The 24,635-nt window shown below is 39.8% G+C and overlaps 1 protein-coding gene across 5 annotated transcripts in view; it reads right to left on the reverse strand.

Moving 5' to 3' along the window:
* The window catches only part of Ryr2 (ryanodine receptor 2), a 737,098-nt gene that overhangs the window by 295,102 nt on the left and 417,361 nt on the right, over positions 1-24,635 (reverse strand). For all 5 annotated transcript variants that reach the window (XM_045151997.1, XM_045151996.1, XM_045151994.1 and 2 more), the window contains one exon: positions 17,058-17,153. In XM_045151997.1, coding sequence (XP_045007932.1) covers positions 17,058-17,153 — 96 coding nt within the window. The remainder of the gene's footprint in view (positions 1-17,057; positions 17,154-24,635) is intronic.

The following is a 24,635-nucleotide window of genomic DNA, read 5'->3' on the forward strand; positions in this document are numbered from 1 at the left end:
TGCAGCTGAAAGAGAAAGGACCTGAGCCACCTATGAAAGCACCAATTTTTGGATGGGACTACACATTTGAGAGATTTCCACAGTGGCTTATTTCTACTGCTTTATTATACTAATTAAATTGCCAATGAGTGACAAGTCAGAAAGCATTCAGCTTTTCTTCCCCTAAAAAGATAGTCACAGTTTTGGGCATTGGGGTTCGATAATGAGGAAATATAGGGATGGCAGAAACTTCTAGTTGAACTGAATGAAAGTTTAGTATCTCCCTGTATAAGGAGGGTGAAGCCCATCCATAACACATACAAGTTGAAAGACCAAGAAATACTTGATATGTTTATATCACATCTCTTTAAATGTTTGTTGCGAAGGCAGGAGAAATGGCTCTCTTGAAAAGCCTGCTGAGCCCAGATTTGACTGCAGCTTCCATGTAAAACCAGACTACAAAGTGGAGCATCCATCTGGTGTTTATTTGCTGTGGCAAGGTACCCTGGTAGACCCATACACACAAAAAGAAAATACATAAATAAAAAAAATTAAATAAGTACTTATGGTGGGTTTTAATGGTACCAGTCTGAAGCACTACCAAGTAAGAGAAAAACTTTGTTTAAAATGGACATATATTTGAAGTCAAGAAATGATTGGAGTCTGTATAAGATAAACTACCCACTTATTTTTTAAAACATTTTTGACAAATATAAAAACAACATGCTAACTCATGTGAACTAAAGTTCCACCAAAACAGCTGTATCTTATGCACCTAATTCTAGCAAGGCTAAATGGACTGATAAAGGTCCTGTGATCACAGAGAGATGCAATGTTGCAAGTCAGAGCCAATTACCTTGGGCTGCCTTTAACCCTTAATACCCATTTATTGCCCATTTCTGCATCTGAACTAACATCCTGGTGCCTATCAGCTGATCAGGCGTAATCCTTTTGGGAATGCAAGAACAGACCCCAGCTTCCACCAACCCAAGGACTAAGAATGTCATCAGATAGCATCTGAGGCCTATGGTAGAGATCTCCCCACTTTGCTGTAACCCACCTACCTGATGGTCAGCCAATGTATTTGAAAAGTGCTTAGATCTATGACTCTCTTTTGTTCTGTAACTATAAAACCTACATGAAATTGTTAACATGTTGGAATATGGGATTTGGGGTGACCTAAATCTATGTTCCCAGGCCACGGCCACTCATATTTGGCTCCAGAATAAACTATTTCTTACCCCCTTTGAGGCGAGAGCTGTGTCTTTTGCATCAACAGTTATGGTGCCCAAACATAGGGACCCAAGGACAAGCCACTTCCACTTAGGATGCAGCTGATCAGAGCCAGGAACCAGCATGGGCCCCTTGTGTCCAACCATCTGATGTTGTCTCCATAAGTGCAGGTTCATGAGTTCATTCTGGGGCTCAGAACCCCTCTGATTTGGTCCATAGTCCACTTGTTTAGTTAGGATCCTTTTTAGTTTTTTGTAATTGTTATTGGATACTTTTTTTTTTTTTAATTTGTTCTCAAAGTGTTTGTTTTAAGGTACCTATTTTGTTTGTTTGCTTTGAAAATATTTTGGTTTTGACCACTGAGTTTGTTGTTTGCATGCAGATCTTTGAGAGCATTTTGATTTCTGACTATTCTATTTGGTTTATCTCTGCTAGTATTGTGCTAGTGTTGAGCTTTTTTTTTTTTTTTTTTCTTCTCTTACCACTCCTACCAAGAAAGAAGAAATGCTTGAAAAAAAAAAAAAAACACTATTATTTGTACTCCAGCTGGCATGAACATTTACTTAAACTTTAAGTTGCAAGCCTTTGAAAAAAATAATGGGGAAACCTAACTAAAAAATAAACTGGGTTTACATTTCCCAAATGGGGAATATTTAATCCTAAATTTGGGTTAATTTTTATTTAGTTTCTTTTTTGAGAGAGAGAGAGAGAGAGAGAGAGAGAAATTTAAAAAAAAAAAAAAAAGGCAGAGAATGCGCATGCCAGGACCTTTCAGCTTCTGTGAATGAACTCCATACATGTGAGCCCCTTCTGTGCTTATGCAACATTGCAAATTGCATCGCTTTTGTGTTTGGCTATAAGTGGGACCAAGAGATTCAAACAAGCCTTCTTAGGCTTCGCAGGCAAGCACCTTAACTGCTATGGCATCTCTCTAGCCCTTATTTTAACTTTTTTTTAATATGCTAAAGTCATAGGCAATATTTTTTTGTTATGAGAAGTCTGCTTTAATTAATTTTCAAAATATTTTTTGTTTATTTATTTATTTGGGAGAGACAGACAGAGAGAGAATATGGGCATGCCAAGGCCTCCAGCTGCTGCAAACTAACTCCAGGCACATGCACCCCCTTATGCATCTAGTTAACATGGATCCTGGGGAGTTGAGCCTCGAACAGGGGTCCTTAGACTTCACAGGCAAGTGCTTAACTGCTAAGCCATCTCTCCAGCCCATAATTAAAATTTTAAAACACCTAAGAAACAATTAAACTGGCAAGTTACAAACTAGTAAGAGTTTATAACCTATAAATTAAAAGAAGATATCCAAAATGGGTAAGATTTTTTAAAAAATTGTGAGAGTATATCAGAACTAGAGATAAATTGTGCAGAATCTAACTATTCTCATTTCTTCTCCTTTCTTTGACCTTGTCTCAATCCCTTTGCTGCTGACATTTTGGGGACTCACAAAAGATCCATCTAAAACATTGTCTTAACAACATTCTCCTCAAATGTATTCTTCAATTGTATGATAACTTAGTTTCTTTACTTTATTCTTTTTTTTTTTTTTCCAAAAACCCATGTAGTGTTTAATGAATGCCACAGGTACCAAAGATAAGAATCCCTGACATATTTATACCCTGTTCCTGGATCACAGGGAACAGTAGTGCATGGCTTTTCCAGGGGACATCATACATAAGAGCTGCTCCCCTAGATATCCTAAACCACTCTCTTTTTTTAAACATTTTTTGTATATTTTTATTTATTTATTTGAGAGTGACAAAGAGAAAGAAGCAGAGAGAGAGGGAGAGAATGGGCGCGCCAGGGCCTCTAGCCACTGCAAACAAACTCCAGACATGTGTGCCCCCTTGTACATCTGGCTAATATGGGTCCTGAGGAACCGAGCCTTCAACGAGGGTCCTTAGGCTTCACAGAAAAGCACATAACTGCTAAGCCATCTCTCCAGCCCCTAAGCCACTCTCTTGTCCTCAAGAGAGCACATGAGACACAGTGAGAAAACTACTAAGAGCAGCACATTCTGGATCCTAAACACAAGGAATGGCCACTTCTAACCTTTCTCTGCATGTCTCATTGCTCCTATCTAATCTGCTCTGTGAAACTGATAGCATGAACGAGACTCCCTAAATGCTGACTTACCAGTCTTTCACTTAAATAAATGTATAGTTAGCCTTTCTCCTTATGAGTCTGATCTGTCATTAAGCCTATATCCATACTAGATGATATTTTGAAGGAGTTACCCTAACTTTCAAGACAAAATTAGATACAAGAATCAGCTATTTTCACCTTTGAAAACAAAACAAAACTTCTCCACTTTTATTTTTAGCTCTCAAAAACAAATGGAAATAAATACCTGCTCTAGATCTATGTAACAGGCTTCATGTTTGATCTTCTGTGTTACTGAGCCTTACATCTCAAAAGGGCAGGATAGAAAATTTTCACTTAATTTTACTTTCTTAGAGTGCCCCTAGAATTTATGTATTTGTGTCATGTTTGTCCAGGATCATTACATGTTTGTTTTTGTGTGCATTGTCCAAAAGGTGACAACATAAAGTTCTAGATATTTAAAACTTGTGGCCACTTCAATTTTTCATTTTTACTTTTGCTTTTAATATATTTTTGGTATACTAACTATTGCAGTCAGGTTTGTATTTCACACAGAAATCACCCAACCAAGAGCAGATTATGGGAAAATGGGTTTATTTTGGCCTACAAACTCATAGGGAAACTCCACAATGGCAGGGGAAAATGACGGCGTGAGCACAGAGTAGACATCATCTTCTGGCCAACATCAGGTAGAAAACAGGAACAGGAGAGTGTGCCAAACACTGGCAAGAGGAAACTGGTTATAACATCCATAAGCCTTCCCCCAACAATACACTGCCTCCAAGAGGCATTAATTCTCGAATAACCATCAGCTGAGAACCTAGCATTCAGTATACCTAAGTTTATGGGGGACACTTGAATCGAACCACCACATTCCTCCCCTGACCCCCATAAACTAACAATCATCCATGATGTAAATTGCAATGCATTCAATCCCTTTAAAAGTCCAGAGAGTTTTATCAATCCTAATGATGTCCAACAAGCCCATAATCAAAAGTCTTTTACCTGAGCCATAATACTAAAATAATCCCCTCAAAGCCCATAATGGCACAGAAGAAACACACTGCAAAAGATGGTACTGGGCATAGCAAAGAAATATACAACCAATACAAGATTTAAGCTGAGCAAACATCAAACTCTGTAGTTCCAAGTCCAACAATACTAGTCAGTGAGAAGTCTCCAGGTCCAATAATTCTAACCAGGAAATAGACTCTGAAGTTCCAATTCCACCCCATCCAGCTAAGCTACTCACAGTCCTGGACAATCTCATTCAGGGTTTGCAGCTCTCCTTAGCAGCCATCTTGTGGTCCTATCATTTCCACTGGGTCTCCACTGCAATCCATGGCCCATCCTCACTGCTCCATCGGGTCTCCATGCAGGAATCTGGCAGACCTGTTTCACACTGCACATGGCCATTTCCAAAACAGAAGACCATGTTGCAAATTCAAAGACCTTCTCTTTCTTGCATTTCTTATACTTCACAATACCAGGTGGTGTGCCAATTTATTAATCCAGAGGGGATAAAGCAGACTTTGAAGAACAGGACACTCCTTGAGTACCCAGGCCCCTTCAAAAATAGCCTATGTTCTTTCTGTTGTCCCAGTGCAGGTCAACTGCCCCAGTATCAATGGTCGTAAACTCTCTAACAACTGCAGGTGAACAGGTAGCAGTTTAGGCTTGAAAATTTCATTTTTATTCTGTGCCTTATTCCTGTGCTCACACCCTGCACAACTTTGGAAGACACGGCCATAACTCAAGCCTCTCACACAAACTGTGTGTAGCCCAGCATAGGCAAAGCTCTTTCTCACCCTCATAAGCCAATCCTCAGTCCATGGTTGTTACTGCATTCAGGTCTTTCAACTCTGACCAGAATTGTCCATCAAGCTGTACTTACAGCACTACAAGCCATCTCTTAGGCCAAGGTTTCAAATCCTTCCATATTCCCCTTGAAAATCAGCTCCAAAAAGCCAAATCCACATAGTCAGGTATCTAACATAAATCCCACCCCACTTCTGGGACCAACATAACTGTTGCAGTCAGGTTCTCATTGCTGGCAGAAATCACCCAACAAAGAGCAGCTTGTGGGAAAAAGGGTTGATGTTAGCTTACAGGCTTTAAGGGAAGCTCCACAATGGCAAGGGAAAATGATGTCATGAGTAAGGAGTGGACATCATCTCCTGGCCAACTTCAGGTGGACAACAGGAACAAGAGTGTGTGCCAAACACTGGTAAGGGGAAACAGACTATAATACCCATGAGCAGGCCCCCAACAATACACTGCCTGTAGGAGGTGTTAATTCCCAAATCTCCATCATCTGGGAACCTAGGATTCAGATCACCTAAGTTTATGGGGGACACCTGAATCAAACCACCAAACCAACTTATAGTGTGAATGTGATGATCTATTAAAAGGTTTATAATAAGTACATATTCTTAACCTTAAGTTCTCTTAGCTTCTTAAGACTCGTAAAATATTATCTTTAGATTAACAAAATGTTCATGAAACCTTAAGTACTACTCCTTTGAGTGAAAGAGTATTCACTGCATTCTAAATTTTAGGTTATAGAGGTTATCATTGGATGTATAGATTTTGATTATTTCCTTTCAAACAAATTTTATAATTCTATTTAATTGATTTTCAATGGTCACAGGAATTAAGACATCAAAATCTTCTAAATAGTATACACTAAAGCTCCTTTGTTTAGATTGATCACAATTTCTTTTTGAGGATTGATATACAAGTGCCAAATGCAAATCTTTCATTTTATGTGGTCATTGGGAATATTTAAATTTCTTTTTCAGAAATGCAATCCCAGAAAACAATGGCATTCGGAATCTGAGTAGGCCTATTTCTGTGTAATAATAATGGCCATGGTAAGTTTGAAATTAATATCATATCATATTTTAGATGAATATTAACTTATAGTTGTGACTTTAAAATCTAAAAACTATTGCCTATGTTAAAAGACATTCTAAATGTTCTTTTTTCTTTTTTATGAGTTATGTACACAATGTGTATATGGCAATGTTAATACCATCATTAGCCTCCTCCCTGTCCTTCCCCCTCCACAGGGACCTTCCTCGTTGGGGAATATGGGTTGTGCATTGTGGGGTTAGCCATCAGTTATGGCAATGTCTCTGTGCATTATTTTGAGATATAAAGTATCCATGCCAGTTCTCTCCAATATTTTGTTCATGAAGTAAGGTTGTATTTTGTCAACAGACCTTTTTTGCATATATCGAAATGATCATGTAGTTTTTTTGTGATTAAGCTTATTTATGTGGTGTACTACATTAACAGCTTTCTTCTGTGTGTTGAACCACCCCTGAGTTCCTGGGATGAAGCATACTTGATAAAGGTGGATAATGCATTTGATGTTTGGTTGGTTTGCGAGGATTTTGTTCAGGATCTTTGCATCTAAGTTCATCAGGGAAATAGGCCTATAGTTTTCTTTTCTTGTGGCATCTCTGCCTGGTTTTGGTATTAGGGTGATATTAGCTTCATAGAAGGAATTGAAAAGCTTTCCCTGTTCTCCGACTGTGTGGCACATTGTGAGAAAAAAATGGTTTTAGTTCTTCCATGAAAGTTTGATAAAATTCAGCTGAGAAGCCGACTAGTCCTGGACTCTTGTTTTGGGGAGGTTTTTTATTACCTTTTCAATCTTGATGGGTTTGATAGGTTTATTTATGAGATTAACATGCTCTACATTTTGCTTTGGTAGGTGGTATGTGTCCAGAAATTCATCAATTTCCTCCATATTATTCACTTTTGTGCAGTAGAGGTTTTTGAAATATGTCCTGATGATTCTCCCAATTTCGCTTATGTCTGTTTTGATCTCTCCTTTTTCATTTGTAATTTTGTTACTTTGAAGCATTTCTTTTTCACTTGATCAAAATGGCCAGGAGTTTATCAATCTTGTTCATTTTTTTCAAAAAAACAAGTCTTTGTTTCATCAATTTTCTTGTTTTCTTAGTTTCTAATTCATTCATTTCTGCTCTGATATTAATTATTTCTTTCGCCTAGAGCTTTTTGGGTTGATTTTCCTGTGCCTTTAGGTAGATGGTTAGGTTATTGATTTGGGATATCTCTGTCTTTGTTATGAAGCATCTAGTGCTATGAATTTTCCCCTAAGTACCACCTTCACTGCGTCCCATAAGTTTTGGTATAGTGTTTTCTCATTGTCATTATTTCTAGAAAGTTTTCAATTTCATTTTTTATTTTCTCCACTACCCATTTATTGTTTAAAATTATATTGTTCAGTTTCCAGGAGCCAATGGGATTCCTGGTGCATCTTTTATTTTTCATTTCTAGAAATACAGCACTGTGATCTGATATCACGCAGGAAATAATGCCAATCTTCTAAATATATGGAGGCAGGCTTTATAAGCTTGTATATGATCTATTTTAGAGAATGTTCCATGGGCTGCTGAGAAGAAAATGTAATCTGTAGATTTGGGGTAGAATATTCTGCAGATGTCCTTTAGGTCTAGTTGTTCTATGGTTTTGTTGAGCTCTCTCACTTCCCTGTTGATTTTCTGTTTGGATGATCTATTGCTGATAGTGGAGTATTGAAGTACCCAATTATGATGGTGTTGGTGGTTATTTCTGTTTTGTTGTCAAGTAGGTTTTGTTTTATGAATTGTGGTGCCCCTGAGTTTGGTGCATAAAGATTTATTATTATGATATCCTCTTGATGGATCATTCCCTTGATAAGCAGGAAGTGGCCTTCTTTGCCTTTTTTGATTACTTTTGGTTTGAAGCCTATTTTATCCAATATTAGCATAGGTACACTTGCTTGTTTCTTATTTCCATTTGCTTGGAATATCATTTTCCACCCTTTCACCTGAGGAAGTGTCTGTCTTTACTGGTGAAGTCAATTTCTTGAAGACAGCAGATTGAGGGGTCTAATGTTCTGAACTACCCTGTTAGGTTATGTCTCCTAATGGGTGAATTAGGACATTAATATTCAGAGTAACAGCTGTGAGGTTTGATTTAATCCCTGCCATATTGTGATGTTTGGTATTTTCTTGGACTTTGTATCTTTTTGTGCCTTCTCTGAGTTTGGTTATTGTGAAATGCTTCTTGTAGGCACTTGAGGTTGGTTATTTGATTCTTTTGTGTGGAGAATTCCATGAAGTATTCTCTGCAGGTTTGGCTTTGGTTTCATATAGTAATAAAGCTGAGTTTTATCATGGAGTTAGTGCAGGAGGAACCTGCAGCTGGGACTGTGGCTGGGATGGCTGCTTGAGAGAACTGGAGGACTGGTGGACTATATATTGCACTATGTATTATAAGTGATACCTTCTCTGGGTAGAGTAATTTGGGTTGGAAGCCATAGTTTCTTAGACTGTGCAGTGTTCTGTTCCAGACCCTTCTGGATTTCAGGGTTTCCATTGAGAAGTCTGAAGTAATTCTGATGGGGTTACCTTTAAATGTAATTGTTGTTTTATCCTAGCTGCTTTTAGGACTTTCTCTTTGGTCTTGATGTTAATAGTCTTAATGACAATATGTCTTGCAGAATTCCTCCTTTGGTCCAGACTGTTTGGAGTTCTGTTAGCTTCTTATAACTTGATGGGCCTTTCTTTTGAGAGAGTGTGAATGTTTTCTTCGATAATTTTGTTGAATAAGTTCTCTTGGTCTCTGCTTCCCCTTCTGGTATTCCTATGATCTGAATGTTGGCACATTTAAGGGTATCTCAGAGCTCCCTCATTTTCTATTCACAAAAATTTTTGAACTTATTGAAACTTTTGGACTCTCTGTTTATTGAGGTCTTTTTTTTTTTTCTTTTTTGCTTTCTTTCAGATCATTTAACTGTCTTTGGAACCCTTCCAGGTTCTTGTCTGTTAGGTCTAGTCTAGTGAGGACAGTAGTCAGATGATTATCAGCCCTTTGTTGCTTTTCTGCATGTTCTGCTATTAGCTTGTTCAGGATTGCATAGTTCACATCTTCACTTTGAGGTTCTGATCCAAATGTTTCTTCTGTTTTAATTAGAGACATCCATTGTGGGACTGGGTGATCTTATTGGATTTACACATTTGATTTTTCATGATATTCCTTGTACGCTATGGCCTGCCCATCACAGTGTAAGAGCTTTATTTAATTTAGGAGGAAGCTATAGTCCTTGAAGTGTGCTCAGTGGTTGTTCCCTTTTCTGTTTGCTTCCACTAGTTTTCTGGTGGCAAATGGGCCTGCCTGTTCAGAGGGAAGGAGCACATGAGGCTCTGGTGGGGGTCTGAAGATCTGATGTAGAGGCTTATTTTTCCGTGATTCGGGGTATGAGAGTGCATGGTCAGGTAGACTGAAGTACACAGGGAGATGGGAGGCTGTGGCCAGTGAGATTGGAGTTCACCAGCCTGGAAGCGTGAGCGGAGCTAATCTGGCTTGCCTGGGTTCACAGGATATGGGGGCAGCAGCAAGTGTGATGGCGTTCCTGAGCTGGGAGGCACTTGTGGAGCTACTCTGGTCTGCCTGGGCCTGAGCACAGGGCTGGGGGCTGCAGCGAGTAGCATAGTGTTCCTGGTTTTTCAAGGTAGGGTCTCACTCTAGCCCAGGCTGACCTGGAATTCACTATGGAGTCTCAGGGTGGCCTCAAACTCACGGCGATCCTCCTACCTCTGCCTCCCGAGTGCTGGGATTAAAGGCATGCGCCACCACGCCCGGCATAAAAATTTTTTTAAGTCATACTAATTTTAATGAAGATGTCACTTGATAATTCCTTGCCTTAATTCAATTAACACAAAAGTCCTTATTTGCTCAGATTAGCTCTCAGTACTCCAGCCTCTGTATTAACACAATTGCTTCCACTTAGGGAACTGAAGAAAGGAATGTTTCATTTAAATTTGTGTTAGGACAAGAGTACCAAGATGGAGTAGAAATGAAGGAAGAGAACATCAGCAGCCTGAATGATAATATTGCCTATTCCCCACTCCCTGACGTAACAATGCCTAGCCATAGTTTCTTGCTGATCTTCTATCAGAGACAGCCAGACTTCTTTCCTGATGGCCCCTCCATTTGATCTGTCTCTCTAATTAGCTTCTCCATTTGGTCCCTGTGGTCTTCTGCATTCCCAGTCCTTTGTCTTCTGTATCTCCTTATTAAAAGGAAAAACTCTATAAAAACCCAAACTATCCAGAGTCACATCAGCTGTTCTCTCTCACACCTCCTGTGAGACAGCCTGGCAGGGTGAGCCCCAATAAACAGATTTTTTCCTGTCTCAGCGTGATTCTGCATGGTCTTTGGTCATTCACAAACTTTATATCTGGTGCTATGACTCAAATAGGAGGCTCCTGGTTGCCCTCTTGGGTGACCAGATCGCCTTTCCCCTAACCAGACCACCAAGATGCCATTGACACTCTGAAGGCCTTGGACCATTTGCTAGATGAAGGCTCTCCCAACCACCACAGTTCAGCTTCAGTCCTACTGTCTTCATACTCTACCCTCAGTAAGTGTCTTCCACAAATTGGCTTGCTGTCAGTACTCTCCCTCCATCTCTCTCTGTCTCTCTCTCTCTCCTCTAAACCTTCTCACCCTTTCCCCCTCAGAGTGTCTCTCATAACATAAGTTGGCCTGCTCCCATTCTCTTAGAGGTCTCCCTCCATTGCTCTAGTGTAAACCATACAGGTACATCAGGCCACACCTCTTGCCTGTTTCTGGGCTCCTCGGGTCTTGAGAAAGACACTCTCAACACCTTGGGACTCTCTTTCTGTTGGGCCCACCTAGCCCTGAGGGGCACCTTTTGGCTTGGTTTGCCAGCCTAGAGACACTCTCTCTTCCTTTTCCATTCTTTAACTAAGTCTATTTCAGTAATCAAACATGCTGTATATGTACACACATACAAGCTGATGTAACTTCCTTTCTGATTGTGTTAATCACCTATGTATAAGCCAAAGCCAACTGGAATCATTAGAGTAAAAAGTGTCAATATTTTGGCCTGTACTCCCATGTCATGAGGCCACTGGAGATGATGGGACACTTCCACACTGGCCCCCTGGTAAGTCACCCGTCTTCCTGAGCAGGAAGGATATGGAGACCCAAACAAAATTGGTGTACAGTCTAAAACAGGAGAGTCACAATTGAGGAACAATCGGCCCTCCTGACTTCCCAAAGAAGGGAAAATTACTTGGCCAGCATGGCCCTGACTCATCCTAACAGGCAAGACATCAGTAAACTATGAAGCTACTCCTGTGTCCCTAAAGTCTCATTGGAGAGCCATTAATGACCTCTAAAATTAATCCTTAATTAACTTTTGGATATCTGCATGGTCTTAAACACTCAGAGAGAAATCTGTAACCAGAGATTAAAAAAAAAATAATACCTTAAATATATAAATGGCCCTTAACTTCTAAAATTAGCCACAGCCACGATGTTAGTACAGGAACAACTTGCTGCAGGCCATATTAGACCTACCACCTCTCCTTGGAATACTCCTATCTTTACCTTAGAGAAATTAATAAGGCCATGGTACCTATGGGGGCCCTACAACCAGGTCCCCCCATTCCAGTAGCAATTCCTGTAGGACATTGTAAAATCATTATTGACCTAAAGGATTGCATTTTTACAATTCCCTTACACTCCTTGTCAGCATTTTACATTTAGTTTATCTGTGGTAAATTTTAGAGGCCTTGAAGATAGTGGAGGCTACAATTCTGAGCCAAAGAGTCACTTTTATCTCTTATAAAAAGCCTCTTCTCCTGGTCATTTGTGCCACTGACTTTACACCCACTGGGGTGTTCTTGCAGGAGGGGCCCCTCTTCTGGGTCCATTCACCCTCCAAAAGTTAAAAATGGGGGATTTATACCCCATAAAAGGCTTTCCAAAAAACATTCTTCATCATGCACTGTTTGTCCTAAACTTTTTAACCCTTGATACTCAGGGAAATTCAGCTGCTTATCATTTTCAGCACACAAATACAAAAAATACCTTTGCCAAAGCCATGTGGAAAGATCCTTTAACTTTAAAATGGAATGGTCCAGACCCAGTACTCATTTGGGGCCAAGGAGAAAATGCTGTGAGATGGCTACCAGAGAAACTTGTAAAACATGCTGATGATCCTCCAGTGACATCTCACATATCCAGGGACAAAAACACTTCCCTGAGAGAATCTCCCTTTATTCCCTAACAGGACAAAGCTGGAAGGACCTCTACTTATCTTAATCCTCTCACTCATAATCGGACCCATTATGTTATTATAATTAAAATCATGTCTTTTATATGTCAACAGATTAAAGCCATTAAGGTGCAGCCTTTACAGGTCCATTATCACAGACTGGAGCTGGCGGATCGAGGCGTTGCCACTGATGACCTACCACCTGCAGCTGTCACTCTCCCTTGATCTTACATTCTGTACTTATTTACTATACTGCTGTCCTCTACACCTCTGCTGTCGCTGTGGTCTACCTGTCTTGGCCAAATAGCTACCCCTCCTTTAGGAGCTGCATAGGATTCAGACCTATACATATCAGCTCACAATAAAGTGAGTGTGATATGGGCACCAACGTGGGTGCAAGGCAAAGCACCGCAAGGGAAGGTCCCTTTCTAACTGCTTCTGGATTCCCTGAGAGGTATACCTGGCTTGCATGGAGGTTGGTACCATAACTGTTATCACTAAGGCCGTGCCTCGCTCTCCGGCCACATAGGCCCTGCCTCCCCTCCCCAAAAGGTACCAAGGGCCAAAGATTGTGGGAAAAAGACATCCCACAGGAGGAATCAGGTCCCTACTCCCCCAGTTGGTTAATGCCCACTGCTGCAAAGCGGGCCTCCCCTTCTTTTTGTATAAAAGAGGGGAGGAGATGTTGGGAGCTATGAACCAAACCTCAGCCATGTTAACAGAAACCGCCATATAGCAAGTTAAGTTTCTACTTCCTCACCTAATACTCAACTACCACAAAGACTGCCATATAGCAAGTTAAGTTTCTACTTCCTCACCTAATATTCAACTACCAGAAACAATGGATCGTACACCTGGCTAAACACTCCCCCATCCTGCTGGTAGCTGATGAAGAAACAAAGGCATTGCAGCCCACCGCTGAATAGCGGGTCTCCCCCTCTTTTGTATAAAAGAAGGGAGGAGATGTCGGGAGCCATAGAGCAAAAGCCTCTCCATTTTGCCTGGGCCTGCTCATAAACTGACTCATTACTCAGAAAGCTGGTCCATCCAGCTTTCTGTCAGGTACTTCTGGAACCAGTCAGCAGACTGCTTACAGAATTTATCTTTTGCAAAAGGCCAGTTTATGGTCAGGATGTGAAGCCTGGTACAGTCAGGATGTTAAGCCAGTGAGGCAAGATTAGATGAACACCTAATTACATCCCCTCTAGGTTTCCTGACAGATCCTTACCCTGGCCACGTCCCCTTCCCCGTACAACCCTATATAAACCTACATGTAAGAATAAACTCTCGAGGCTGTGACAAACACCTAGCATGGTCTCCTTCTTGTGTCTGTTTGCCTTTGTTCATTCCAGTTATTTTTCCCCTTGCTTCCTTGTTCGACTCCCCGATGGCCGGGGCACACAACCACACCTAGCAGTTTCACATGGGCACTAGGAATTGAACTTGGGTCTTCATACCTGCAAAGCAAGCAGTAACTGAGCTCTCTCCAGCCCTAAATACATGTTTTCTTTCAAAAATATAAAATAAAATAATCATAAGTGATATCACTAAGCATGACAAAGATGGATGAAGCATTTCAAAGAAACATGGTAACCCTCCACAGAAAAGTAAATGCCTGTTTGTGAACTTGCAATCATATTTAGTAATAGAACATGTTCTAGGAGCCAAAGTGTTGGTCAGTCACTGCCCAGTCCAGTGCCACCACCCCCACAAAAGCAGCCAGCAGAAACCCATGTGTGTCTTCAAGCCAAGACCAGATAGCAGTCATTTCCTTTTCAGTCTTAGCACTACTAGTAGTAATGAACAATGCTTTCAACAAGGTAATCATGCAAAATGATTATAAAATCACTCCGCTTTATATCCTAGAGCACAACACTTTATTTCCCCTTTCAACTGTGAGATAGTTGACCTCTTTCATTATAAAAATTTCTAGTTTCTAGAAAAGTCATTTTCTTTCCAGCCTCTCCACTGGCTTTAAGAAAAGTATTCTATAAGAGTATACCAAGAGTGTCAAGGAAATTGAGATTTAAAAATGACATGAAAATGAAGTCCAACATTCTCTATCTCTCATAAATAAATAAAAATAAAATATTTTTAACAAGGGCAGGAAATATGGCCAAGCAGTTAAGGCACTTGCCTCCAAAGGCTAAGGACCTAGGCTCAGTTCCTCAGAACCCACGTAAGGCAGATATACATGGTAACGCATGTATGTGGAGTTAATTTCCAGTGGCTACAGGCTCTGGCATGCCCATTCTCACTCTCTTTCTCTCTCAAAAATAAATAAATAAATAAATATAAATAAAAATATTTTCAACATATAAGTCCATAATAATTCTGATTAGAAATTCTAGAAGAAAGAAAGAAGGAAGGAAGGAAGGGGAGAAAGTTATAGCTCAAATCATATTAACACAATTAATATAATATAATAAAAAAGTATCATATTAATACAATTATCTGCACTTTAATTTCTCTTAACAATCTCACATTCAGTAAGAACCATGAGAGGGCTCTTGTTAGCATCCTAGATACTGTTCCAGATATTTCTGTAGCCTAAGAGCATGCTCTGATTAGGCTTATTCACTAAATTTCTGAGTCTCACATATATAGTTCCCTTATTTATAAGCAGGGAATAATAATGACACCTACCTTATGAGATCATTATGAAGATTAAATAATTAATATCTGTAAGACACGTGAAAGAACACTTGATGCATGAGTGCCCATCACGTCAAAGATATATTGCTCAATAATGCAGTAAATTCTTAAGTTACTGCTACTGGGGAAAAGTGGCCAACATCTGTCCAAGCAATTCAAAGTCTAAGTGACACAGAAGCAAACAACTTGACAGTGATGCTCACACAAGTGCAACAGTGGCACCCAGCCATGGTGGGTAACCAACTGTTATTGGATTATCTAACAGATCTGTTCAATGGGAAGGAAACCATATCTGGAACTGAGAAACAAGTCAGAATCATATCCAAATGATTCTGCTTTCCATTGTCAAGTTCCCAGTAACTTTAGACAATAAGAGTGCCTAATGCCTTTTAATTCTCTCTAAATTAATAGTTATCCCATTTACCCAGCACTGAATTCATTCTCTGTTGGAGAATCTGCTTCTCTCTCTCAGATTGGAACTGGACCTGAGGAGATAAATGACCCTGTGCACCCCTCAGCTGAAACCACAGAAGAATTAGGGAAATGAGCAAGTATGCTGCTTTCTTAGTTAAGCTCATATCAACACAAGGGTGATGGAGAAAGATACTGAGGACACTCAATGCCTACCAAACCAGAGATCCAGAGGCTCCTAAGTGCCCATCACTGAAGTAGACTGAAAATGCTCCCAGCATGGCTCAGGAAATTTTGCAGAAGAGGGAGCAGAAAGATTGTTAGAGCCACAAGTTGGGACATTTTGCACATAGATATTGCCCCCCCACAATGCATGACCTATAATCCTCATGGGGTTGACCTACATCCCCAACAAGGTAGGCCTCTTCAGAAAAGGGGCAGGGAGGAGGGGAAGGGTGGTACCAACATGTGATGTTTACATATAAAATATGTCCATATCTAATATTAAAAAAATTTTAAAGTTACCTTGTGGTATATAACACAAGAAACCTTTTGTAAACATGGTGTTTTGCAGCAAACCAGGAAAAGTACTAGTGCCCTGGCTTATATAGAAGGAACCATGATATCAGCACGTCAATTCCATTCTGCCATGACAAAAGTCCTCCCATTGTGTGCCTCCTGCGTCTATGGGTGTCCTTCCCATGTGGGCTGCAGGACTGCTACTGAGCAGCAGTTGTGCTTATCAGTTCTAGCAGGAGAACTGAGAGAACACCTGATTTTATACTTGGTGCCCAGCATGGGGTCACATTCCTACTATCCCAGTATTTGGGAGGCTGACCTAAGAGAATCACAAGTTTAAATCTAGCATGGCCTACAAAACAAGATCCTATCTCAAAAAACCAAAGGCTACTTTTGTGAAGGAACATTCTTCCTGCCTGTTACTTGGTAGCAGGTCTAAACATCATAGCCTAGAAATCCCTCTTTCCCACCTGGCCAGCCAGGATGGAGTCTTAAAATCTTAAGAAATGTGCTTTCCAGTCACAAGAACTAAAAATGACAAATAAGAATCTAGTACAATGATACTAAGGATGCTGACCTTTCTCATACCATCCAAAATGCCTTCTGATATCATGCATTTAGCTTCACTCTACCTACCTGAGATTGAAAGCTGGGATCTCAGACATCAGGAGACTGAGTTCAGAAAGTTTTACATAAAACTTTTTACATAGTGAGGATAACCAAATATACCTGAGCTATCCTCCGGAGGGAGACATCCCTGCCAGCTCTCCCCTCGCAGACCCAGACAGAGTGTAGCTCAGATCCTGACCACCTAGCACCCCAGCCCTGCTAGGAAAAACCTCCACTCCAGCTCACCACACTTTATCCCATTCCATATGCAAGGGCTTTTTTTTTTCTCTTTCTTGAAGTGAATAGTAAAAAGGAAATCAACTGGAATCATACATTATCCTGAACATCAGTCTGTTTTTATGTCTTCAGAGGCATAAGATAAGAGAAATAAGAATGCAATCCCATCAAAAAGAAACCTGGAAAAACATACCAGAGGAAGCTTCCAGTCTTTCCAATCTGCTGATCAACCAGTCGAGGGAGCCAGAAAACTGAGCGCAGTTTTTACGGTTTCCTCTAATTAAAGCAGCTGTAAAAGAAGATTTTATACTTAACGTTATTTTCAAGTTCAAAACAAAAGGCAAGACAGTAGGAGCCCTAAATATCAGATTAAGAACAAACTATCTTCATGCATCCACAAAACCATAGGCAAATACATATACATCAACCTGTACAAAACTGAGACATGAGAAATAAAGCTTGATACCTATTAAGGAGGATTGAAAAATCCATGCTTCATTAGAAGGAACATGATTTGAGAAAGTAACATTTCACACTGGGAGGTGATAATGAAGGATAATGGAAAAACTAGGACCCTGAGGGCTTCCCCATTTGGGTTTTAATACTCAATGCTTTTAATTAGCCACCAACAAAATTATTTCATCTCTCTGGAGCCCAGTACTTACATTTATATTCTGAAGAAGTTAAGAACATACCAGTTTACCAGAAAATATACCACAAAATACAGGTATGTATGACTAATACTGATAATTTTAGCAGGTATACCAAAAAAGAGAACTAAATGTTATACAGATAAAGTGGATGGGAAGGATCATATCTAATAAATTTGAAGAACTTTTATTTTTCTCTATAGCTCTCCTTCCATTTGAAGATTCCCAATACATATTAAAGACTGAAATAATTTGACAGAAACTTATTCTAACTTTGCATTACCTCATGTTTTCTACAGTTTCCTTATATAAAATTCCTTATATAAAATTTCTACATGACTATATCTTTCAACCTAATTTACATATTCAATTCCAAATTTTTCAATTAAAAACTCACCAGGCTGGGCTGGAGAGATGGCTTAGCAGTTAAGTAATTGCCTGTGAAGCTTAAGGACCCTGGTTCAAGGCTCGATTCCCCAGGACCCACATAAGCCAGATGCACAAGGGGGCATATGCAACTGGAGTTCACTTGCAGTGGCTGGAGGCCCTGGCATGCCCATTCTCTATCTGCCTCTTTCTCTCCCTGTCCGTTGCTGTCAAATAAATAAATAAACAAAAAAACCCTCACCAGTCTTTAATTCTATGAAATTCTAGTGCTTTTTTTTAATATAAATTCTATTCTTAAACCCATAATATTGTTCAGAAACTGTATAACCACTCTCAAGTGTGGTTGAGATTTTTGAATAGCATGATATTTAAAGGGACAATGATGTCTCTATAGGGAAAATCACCATTTACAATCTGGTCCCATCAAGAAGCAGATTGAAGAAATGTCTGAGGACTGCTGCCTGGAACCTCCTGGTTAACAGCAAGAGGGTGAATATCGCATAGGTAGATGGTATAATTATCCTTAAAGATGTCCTTCACATCTCCTCTTTCCAAGCAAATAAATAAAATGTGTTGCCTCCTTTGAGAGGAAGAAAAAAGAACAAGGCTTAACGAGTCCACTTCCTTTGTCAGCCTGAGGAGCTCCGGGGCCCAGGAGGACATGCACACAAAGATGGTGTACACAGTAATTGAGACTGTCCCCTGGGTGTGGGTACAGAGACTTGCGCCTAAGTCAGCAAGTAAAAGAAGCCTCCAGAGAAAAAGAGTGTCATAACAGGAGTTAAGGATGGAACACCGAAGATGGATGTGGGGATTTGTGTAATAATTGCCCCATTGATTTAATCCCTCAGAGTATGTGATCCTAACACAAGAGGACAGTAACTGGGAAAGAAGCATAGAGAGGATGGGGTCTTTTGATTATTTATAGAGTCATTTTTCATTAAAAGTCATTCATGCTTTCAATATTGCCTCTGCTTTTTAAATCAAATATACTCTATATCTTGAAAAGATTTACTGCCAGAGATCTTGAGAAACCCAATAAAAATGATGTATTTTAATAAGCTAAAGGACATAAAACAACATATAGCAAGCTACATAGAAAGCAGAATTAACTTTATTTATCACAAGTTCTGTGATACTTTATAATGTATCATATAAACTAGAAATTAATGAGAACACAAAAATAAATAAAATCCAATTATTTCAAAATATATGCTCTGTCCTAAGTAAATTTTGGATAATAAGGAAATCACATCTATAACAGAGAATATCTAGTAAATATTAAATAGTAAATATTAGAAGCTAGGTGTGGTGGCACATGCCTTTAATCCCAGCACTCAGGAGGCAGTGGTAGGAGGATCACTGCAAGTTCCAGGCCACTCTTAGACAACAAAGTGAATTCCAGATCATTCTGGGCTAGAGTGAGACCCTACCTTGAAACCCCACCCATAAAAGAACAAGAGATAATATACCCAGTGGTAAATGGCCAAAATCCAAAGAAAAATTGACTATTAAATATATACTTTAATTTCTGAGAAATAGCATAAAATTTCTATTCAAATATTCCTTCCAAAACATAGGAAAAGAGATTTAAATAAATACAACTCCTTCAAAATATAGAGAATGTCAAATAAATATAAGTAGAAAAGGGAAATAACAATAAGTGTATCAATTAAAATGCCAGACAAAGAAGTTATCCATGTAATTAATTCTTCCCCCACTCCCCTCTACCCCCGGAGGTAAGGTCTCACTCTGGCCTGGATTTAACTATTTAGTCTCAGGGTGGTTTCAAACTCATGGCAGTCCTCTTACCTCTGCCTCTCAATTGTTGGGATTAAAGGTGTGTGCAACCACACCTGGCTGATTCATGTAGTTAAAACAGTAAGTATGAACCATGTGTTCAAAGGATTTTTTAAAAAATATAAGCTAATTATAACAATTTTAAAGTAGCAATGAAAGAACAAATTAAGACAAATTGTAAACATGAATATTTTATCAACACACAGAAATTTGGGGACATTGAAAAATGAATATCTTTCTCGCCACAAATATTTTTCTCACCAAAATTGACTCAGTGGAGGAAAGGAAAATCTAAATGTGATTTTAAAAATAATATGAAGTATATATTCTTGTTTAAAAAAGATATATCAATAAGCAGTATACTAAAACCTATCAAACAGAATACACATAAAATAAGAGGGGGCTGGAGAAATAACTTAGTGGTTAAGGCACTTGCCTGTGAAGCCTAAGGACCCATGTTTGATTCCCCAGGACCCACTGAAGCCAGATGAACAAGGGGGCACATGTGTCTGAAGTTCATTTACAGTGGCTATAGGCCCTGGTGTCCCATATATTCTTTCTCTCTCTCATAATAAATAAATAAATATGAAATAAAATAAGAGGGAATTCCTATATATGAGAAAAATCCCACAATTTTATTAAAAGATGATATTTATAGATCCAATAGCATACAACTACACCAATAAATCTTATAGACCAAAGGTGGAACAAATAATGACCTCAACAAATTTTGAAAATGTTTATATTTCTACACCAAAGAAAAACAAGAAAATAGGTATTGTTTCATAATGTTCAGGAAAGGTCTGGGACTCAAGCCCTGTCCCCTTAGCAACCCTTGCCTAAAGCTCTCCAGAGCTGTGTGTGGCCTCAAGTCCCCCACCCCTTAGCAACCACTACCTAAAGACCCTTGTATAGGAGTGCTGCATCAAGCCCTTTCTCTTAGCAACTATTAACTGCCTTAAGCTCTTCAGAGGGGGGTGTCACATCAAACCCTTCCCCTTAACAGCCATTAACTGTAAAGATTTCTCAAAAGGGGCAGGGTTTTTAGCCCTTCTACTCTAACAACCACTGCCTCAAGATCCTTGTGTATGAGTGTAGCTTTAAGCCCTCCCCTTAACAACCATTGATTATCTGAAGATCTTCAGAGGGGAACTTGGCCTCAGTTCCTCCTGCCTCAGCTTCCTGAATGTTGGGATTATAAGTGTACACCCACTACCAGCTTCATTACTGATAATTAATCAAAAAGCCTTACTGTAAAACCTTTGATTCTTCATTTCTTATTATAAGTGGTCCACAATTTAAAATGGTTCAACTGATTTTGGGGAGGTGCACTTTTCAAAGGTGCAAAAGCACTATGCATTTAGTAGAAACTGTGTTTTGGATATTCAACTCTCATCTTTTCCTGGGCTAGGGACAAGCCATACAGTTCTCTCTTGTGATCAAGGCAATGGCTCTGAGCCACACATTCCAGTAAGTTAAGCAATCATGAAGGCCAATGCTGATTTTCAACTCGGTGCTGACAGCATGTAAGGGGCAGAGCACAGGCATTCAGTAAAATATAGTGGATATTCTTACCTCACTTTAAAGCTGGCTTTGTGTCAGATATTTGTGTTCAACTCTAGGCTAGCGTGTCTGTCCTAAGTCACTTCAGGTGCATTGGGCTAAACTGTAATGTTTGTAAATCTATTTGGTGCATTTTTTATTTTCTGTATTTTCATCAGAGAAAGGGTTTCTTGAGATGTGAACATAAGTTGAAGAGATTCCTGTCTTCATGGTCCAGCATCCTCTGATTTCTAACTTTAGTTTTCTCAAAATACTCACAGAATCTGATAATTACCCATGGATTGAAATTTACATGTCATACAGGAAACCACCCCCCCCCCCACTGTTCAACTGTATTGTATTCAGCTACCACGGATAGGCTTGTGTATTACAGACAATGTACTAGGTGCTGGGAGACAGCACAGTCAGATGACATCCTGATGGGAGTTCATAGTCTAAGTCTGAAAATGCAAGGTGAATAGACTGCAGACCGAACAGAACACAAGGGCTGATGGAATGGAACAAGAAGTTTTAAGTATTTTCAGATTAATAACAAAACACGTCTGTGGTAGTTTGAATAGATTCCCCCCCAATATACTCAGTGCTTTATTAGTTTGTATTTTTCATCTGCAGCCACCTGGCTGGTGGGGTGTCACTGGGCAGATTTGAAAGTGTGGTGGTGGGTTTTAGATTTCAATGTAAAAATACGAAAAGTGTGCCTAGCTGGATTTCCTGAAGTGTACTGTGCTGTGTGGCTTTTGGCTTGTGCTTCTCTCACTCTGCTTGGACCTGTGAATGCAAGCCATCTTCTTTTGCCATTATTGAACTTCCCCTAGATCTGTAAGCTTCAATAAATATTCCTTCCTCCATAACTGTGTTTTGTGTGGAAGTTCATCTCAGCAAACCTGAAACTGTCTGCTGCAACTTCTAAGTTTCAAAACCCACTAGCAGATGGTACTGATGAATTTAATATGAGACACTTCTTGGATAAATCGGGATATTTTCTCTACAGCTGAGGGACCTGAGCAACTGTGTTTGGAGGGACTATCACAGGAAGTCACCAGGGTAACTTCTGTCCCCTGTAGGACTGTACCAGTCTAAAGACTCTGATTGTTCTCCATGGATCCTGGAAAAAGAGCACCATGGTAGAGCCACCATGTCCATTCCACAGGAATACTGGAATTGTAGGATTAATTAAAGCAAAAGAGGCTAGAGGTATGCCACTAGGTACACATGACCTAGAAGAGGCTGAAATGGTCACCCAGAGGAGAGTGGTCACTGGCCTGTCATAATTGTAAGACAGAGAAATCAGCTGGAACCCTCCAACATAGCCACAATAGAAAGTGCAGTTGTCAGGCTAGGGAGATGGCCCATTAGCTAAAGGAACTTGCTTGCAAATATTTCCAGTCCAGATTCAATTTCCCTGTACCCACATAAAGCCAGACACACAAAGTAACATATGGAGTTCAAACAAGAGGTCCTGACATACCCATCTTTGGTGGTTTGAATAGATGGCCCCCAATATATTCAGTTGTTTATTTGTTTGTAGTTTGCATCTTTAGCCACCTGGCTGGAGGCAGTATCACTATGTGGATCTTAAGGTGTGGTGATGGGTTTCAGGTTTCAATCTAAAGATATGCAAAGTGTGCCTAGCTGGAGTTCTTGAAGTGTGGTTTTTGACCTTTTGGCTTGTGCTCTTCTCTCTCCACTTGGTCCTGTCAAGGCAGGCCAACTTCTTCTGCCATTATGGAACTTCCTCTGGATTTGTAAGCTTCAATAAATCCCTTCTTCCATAACTGTGCCTGATCTAGAAGTTCATCTCAGTGAACCTGAATCTGTCTGCTACACCATCCTTTCTCTCTCAAATAAATTTTGAAAAATTAAATAAAAATTAAAAAAAGAAAAATGCAGTTCTCAAAGTGGGAGAGATGACTCATTATTTAAGCATTAAGATCTGTGTGTTCATCCCATTATCCACATAAAATGCCAGGCATGGTGGCATACATCTGTAATCCCAACTCTGGGAAAGTAGAAACAGGAAATCTTTGGAGATCACTGGTCTAGCCAAATCAGTGTGCTCTGTCTCAAATAAGGTGGAGAGCAACTAAGGAAGATCCTACCACCACCACCACTGACTTCTGACCTCCACATTAATGCTCACACACACCCCCATACACACATAGACACATGCATGCACACCAAACCATACATACACGTGCAAACAGAAAAAGAAAAAAAATATATGTCTTGACTTGAAATGCAGTACCTGTCCAGATAAAATCCATCTATACCCACATGCTTGAAGCAAGCTTTCATCTCTGGACAGCTTTCCCATGTCTTATAGCATTTAGTAAGATCTGTCTTCCTGGGATATGAGAAAAGCATGTACAGGTGCTAAAGTTTCTAACTGCTAAACTCTCTCTCTCTACTTTTTTTTTTTTTTTTTTGGCAGTCACATTTTATTTCTGTGACATAATGTCTGAGAAAACAATTTAAAGAGAAGAAGACTCATCTTGTGTCCTATTTTCAGATTTCACTCTGTGGCTGGTTACAGTACTTTGAGACCCATGACGAGATGGATACATCATGACTGAAGGGCATGAGATGGGAAAGCTTCTCTTTCATGGCAGCAAGAAAGTGGGAAGCAGAGGATAGGAGGTGCTGGGAACAGGTATGCCCTTCCAGCGCCAGTAACCCACTTCCTGCAGGCAGCCCTCACCTCTTAATCTCCACCACCTACTAATGACACCATCATAGTATGAATCCATCAATGGATTAGGTGGAAGCCCTCATGTCCCGTCATTTGCCAAAAGCTCCACAGCTTGACACCGCACTGGGGACCAAGCCTTCACCTTATAAAGTCTTCGAGGTTTCACAGACTAGTCACTATGCTGTACAGAAAGAGTAGCAGTCTATCCTGTTTGTTTCATATTTGCATCTCTAGAAAATGAGGATTCAAAGACAATTGCTATAGAGCCAGTTCTCAGACATTGCTATAAAACCAGACTTGTCTGCATCCCATAGATTAATTATGTGGATGTCAGAAAAGATGCATGAAAGAGTGCCACAGTGATGCTTCTCCAACTCAGAGTACCAGTATCTATGACATCTTGACATCATCTTGATGGTACCTCATAAATCTATTCTCATTACTTACCACCCAAAACCCACATTAACTATGTCTACGTCAAATACCAAATTGTTATAGATCATCCATCCTGCCTTCTCCCTCTTTTCTGTGTGCCAAAAACTTGACTAAGGAAAACAAACAGTAGAAAGTGGCAGCTTGTTTCATACAAACCCCAAAAAAGAATCTACTGCCAATTATTTTGACTTTTGTTGTTATTTTGTTGTTTCCTTTTATCAGTTTTGATGCTAGGGATAGAACCCAG

Source organism: Jaculus jaculus, chromosome 6 (genome assembly GCF_020740685.1).
Source record: "Jaculus jaculus isolate mJacJac1 chromosome 6, mJacJac1.mat.Y.cur, whole genome shotgun sequence".
Taxonomy (NCBI): domain Eukaryota; kingdom Metazoa; phylum Chordata; class Mammalia; order Rodentia; family Dipodidae; genus Jaculus; species Jaculus jaculus.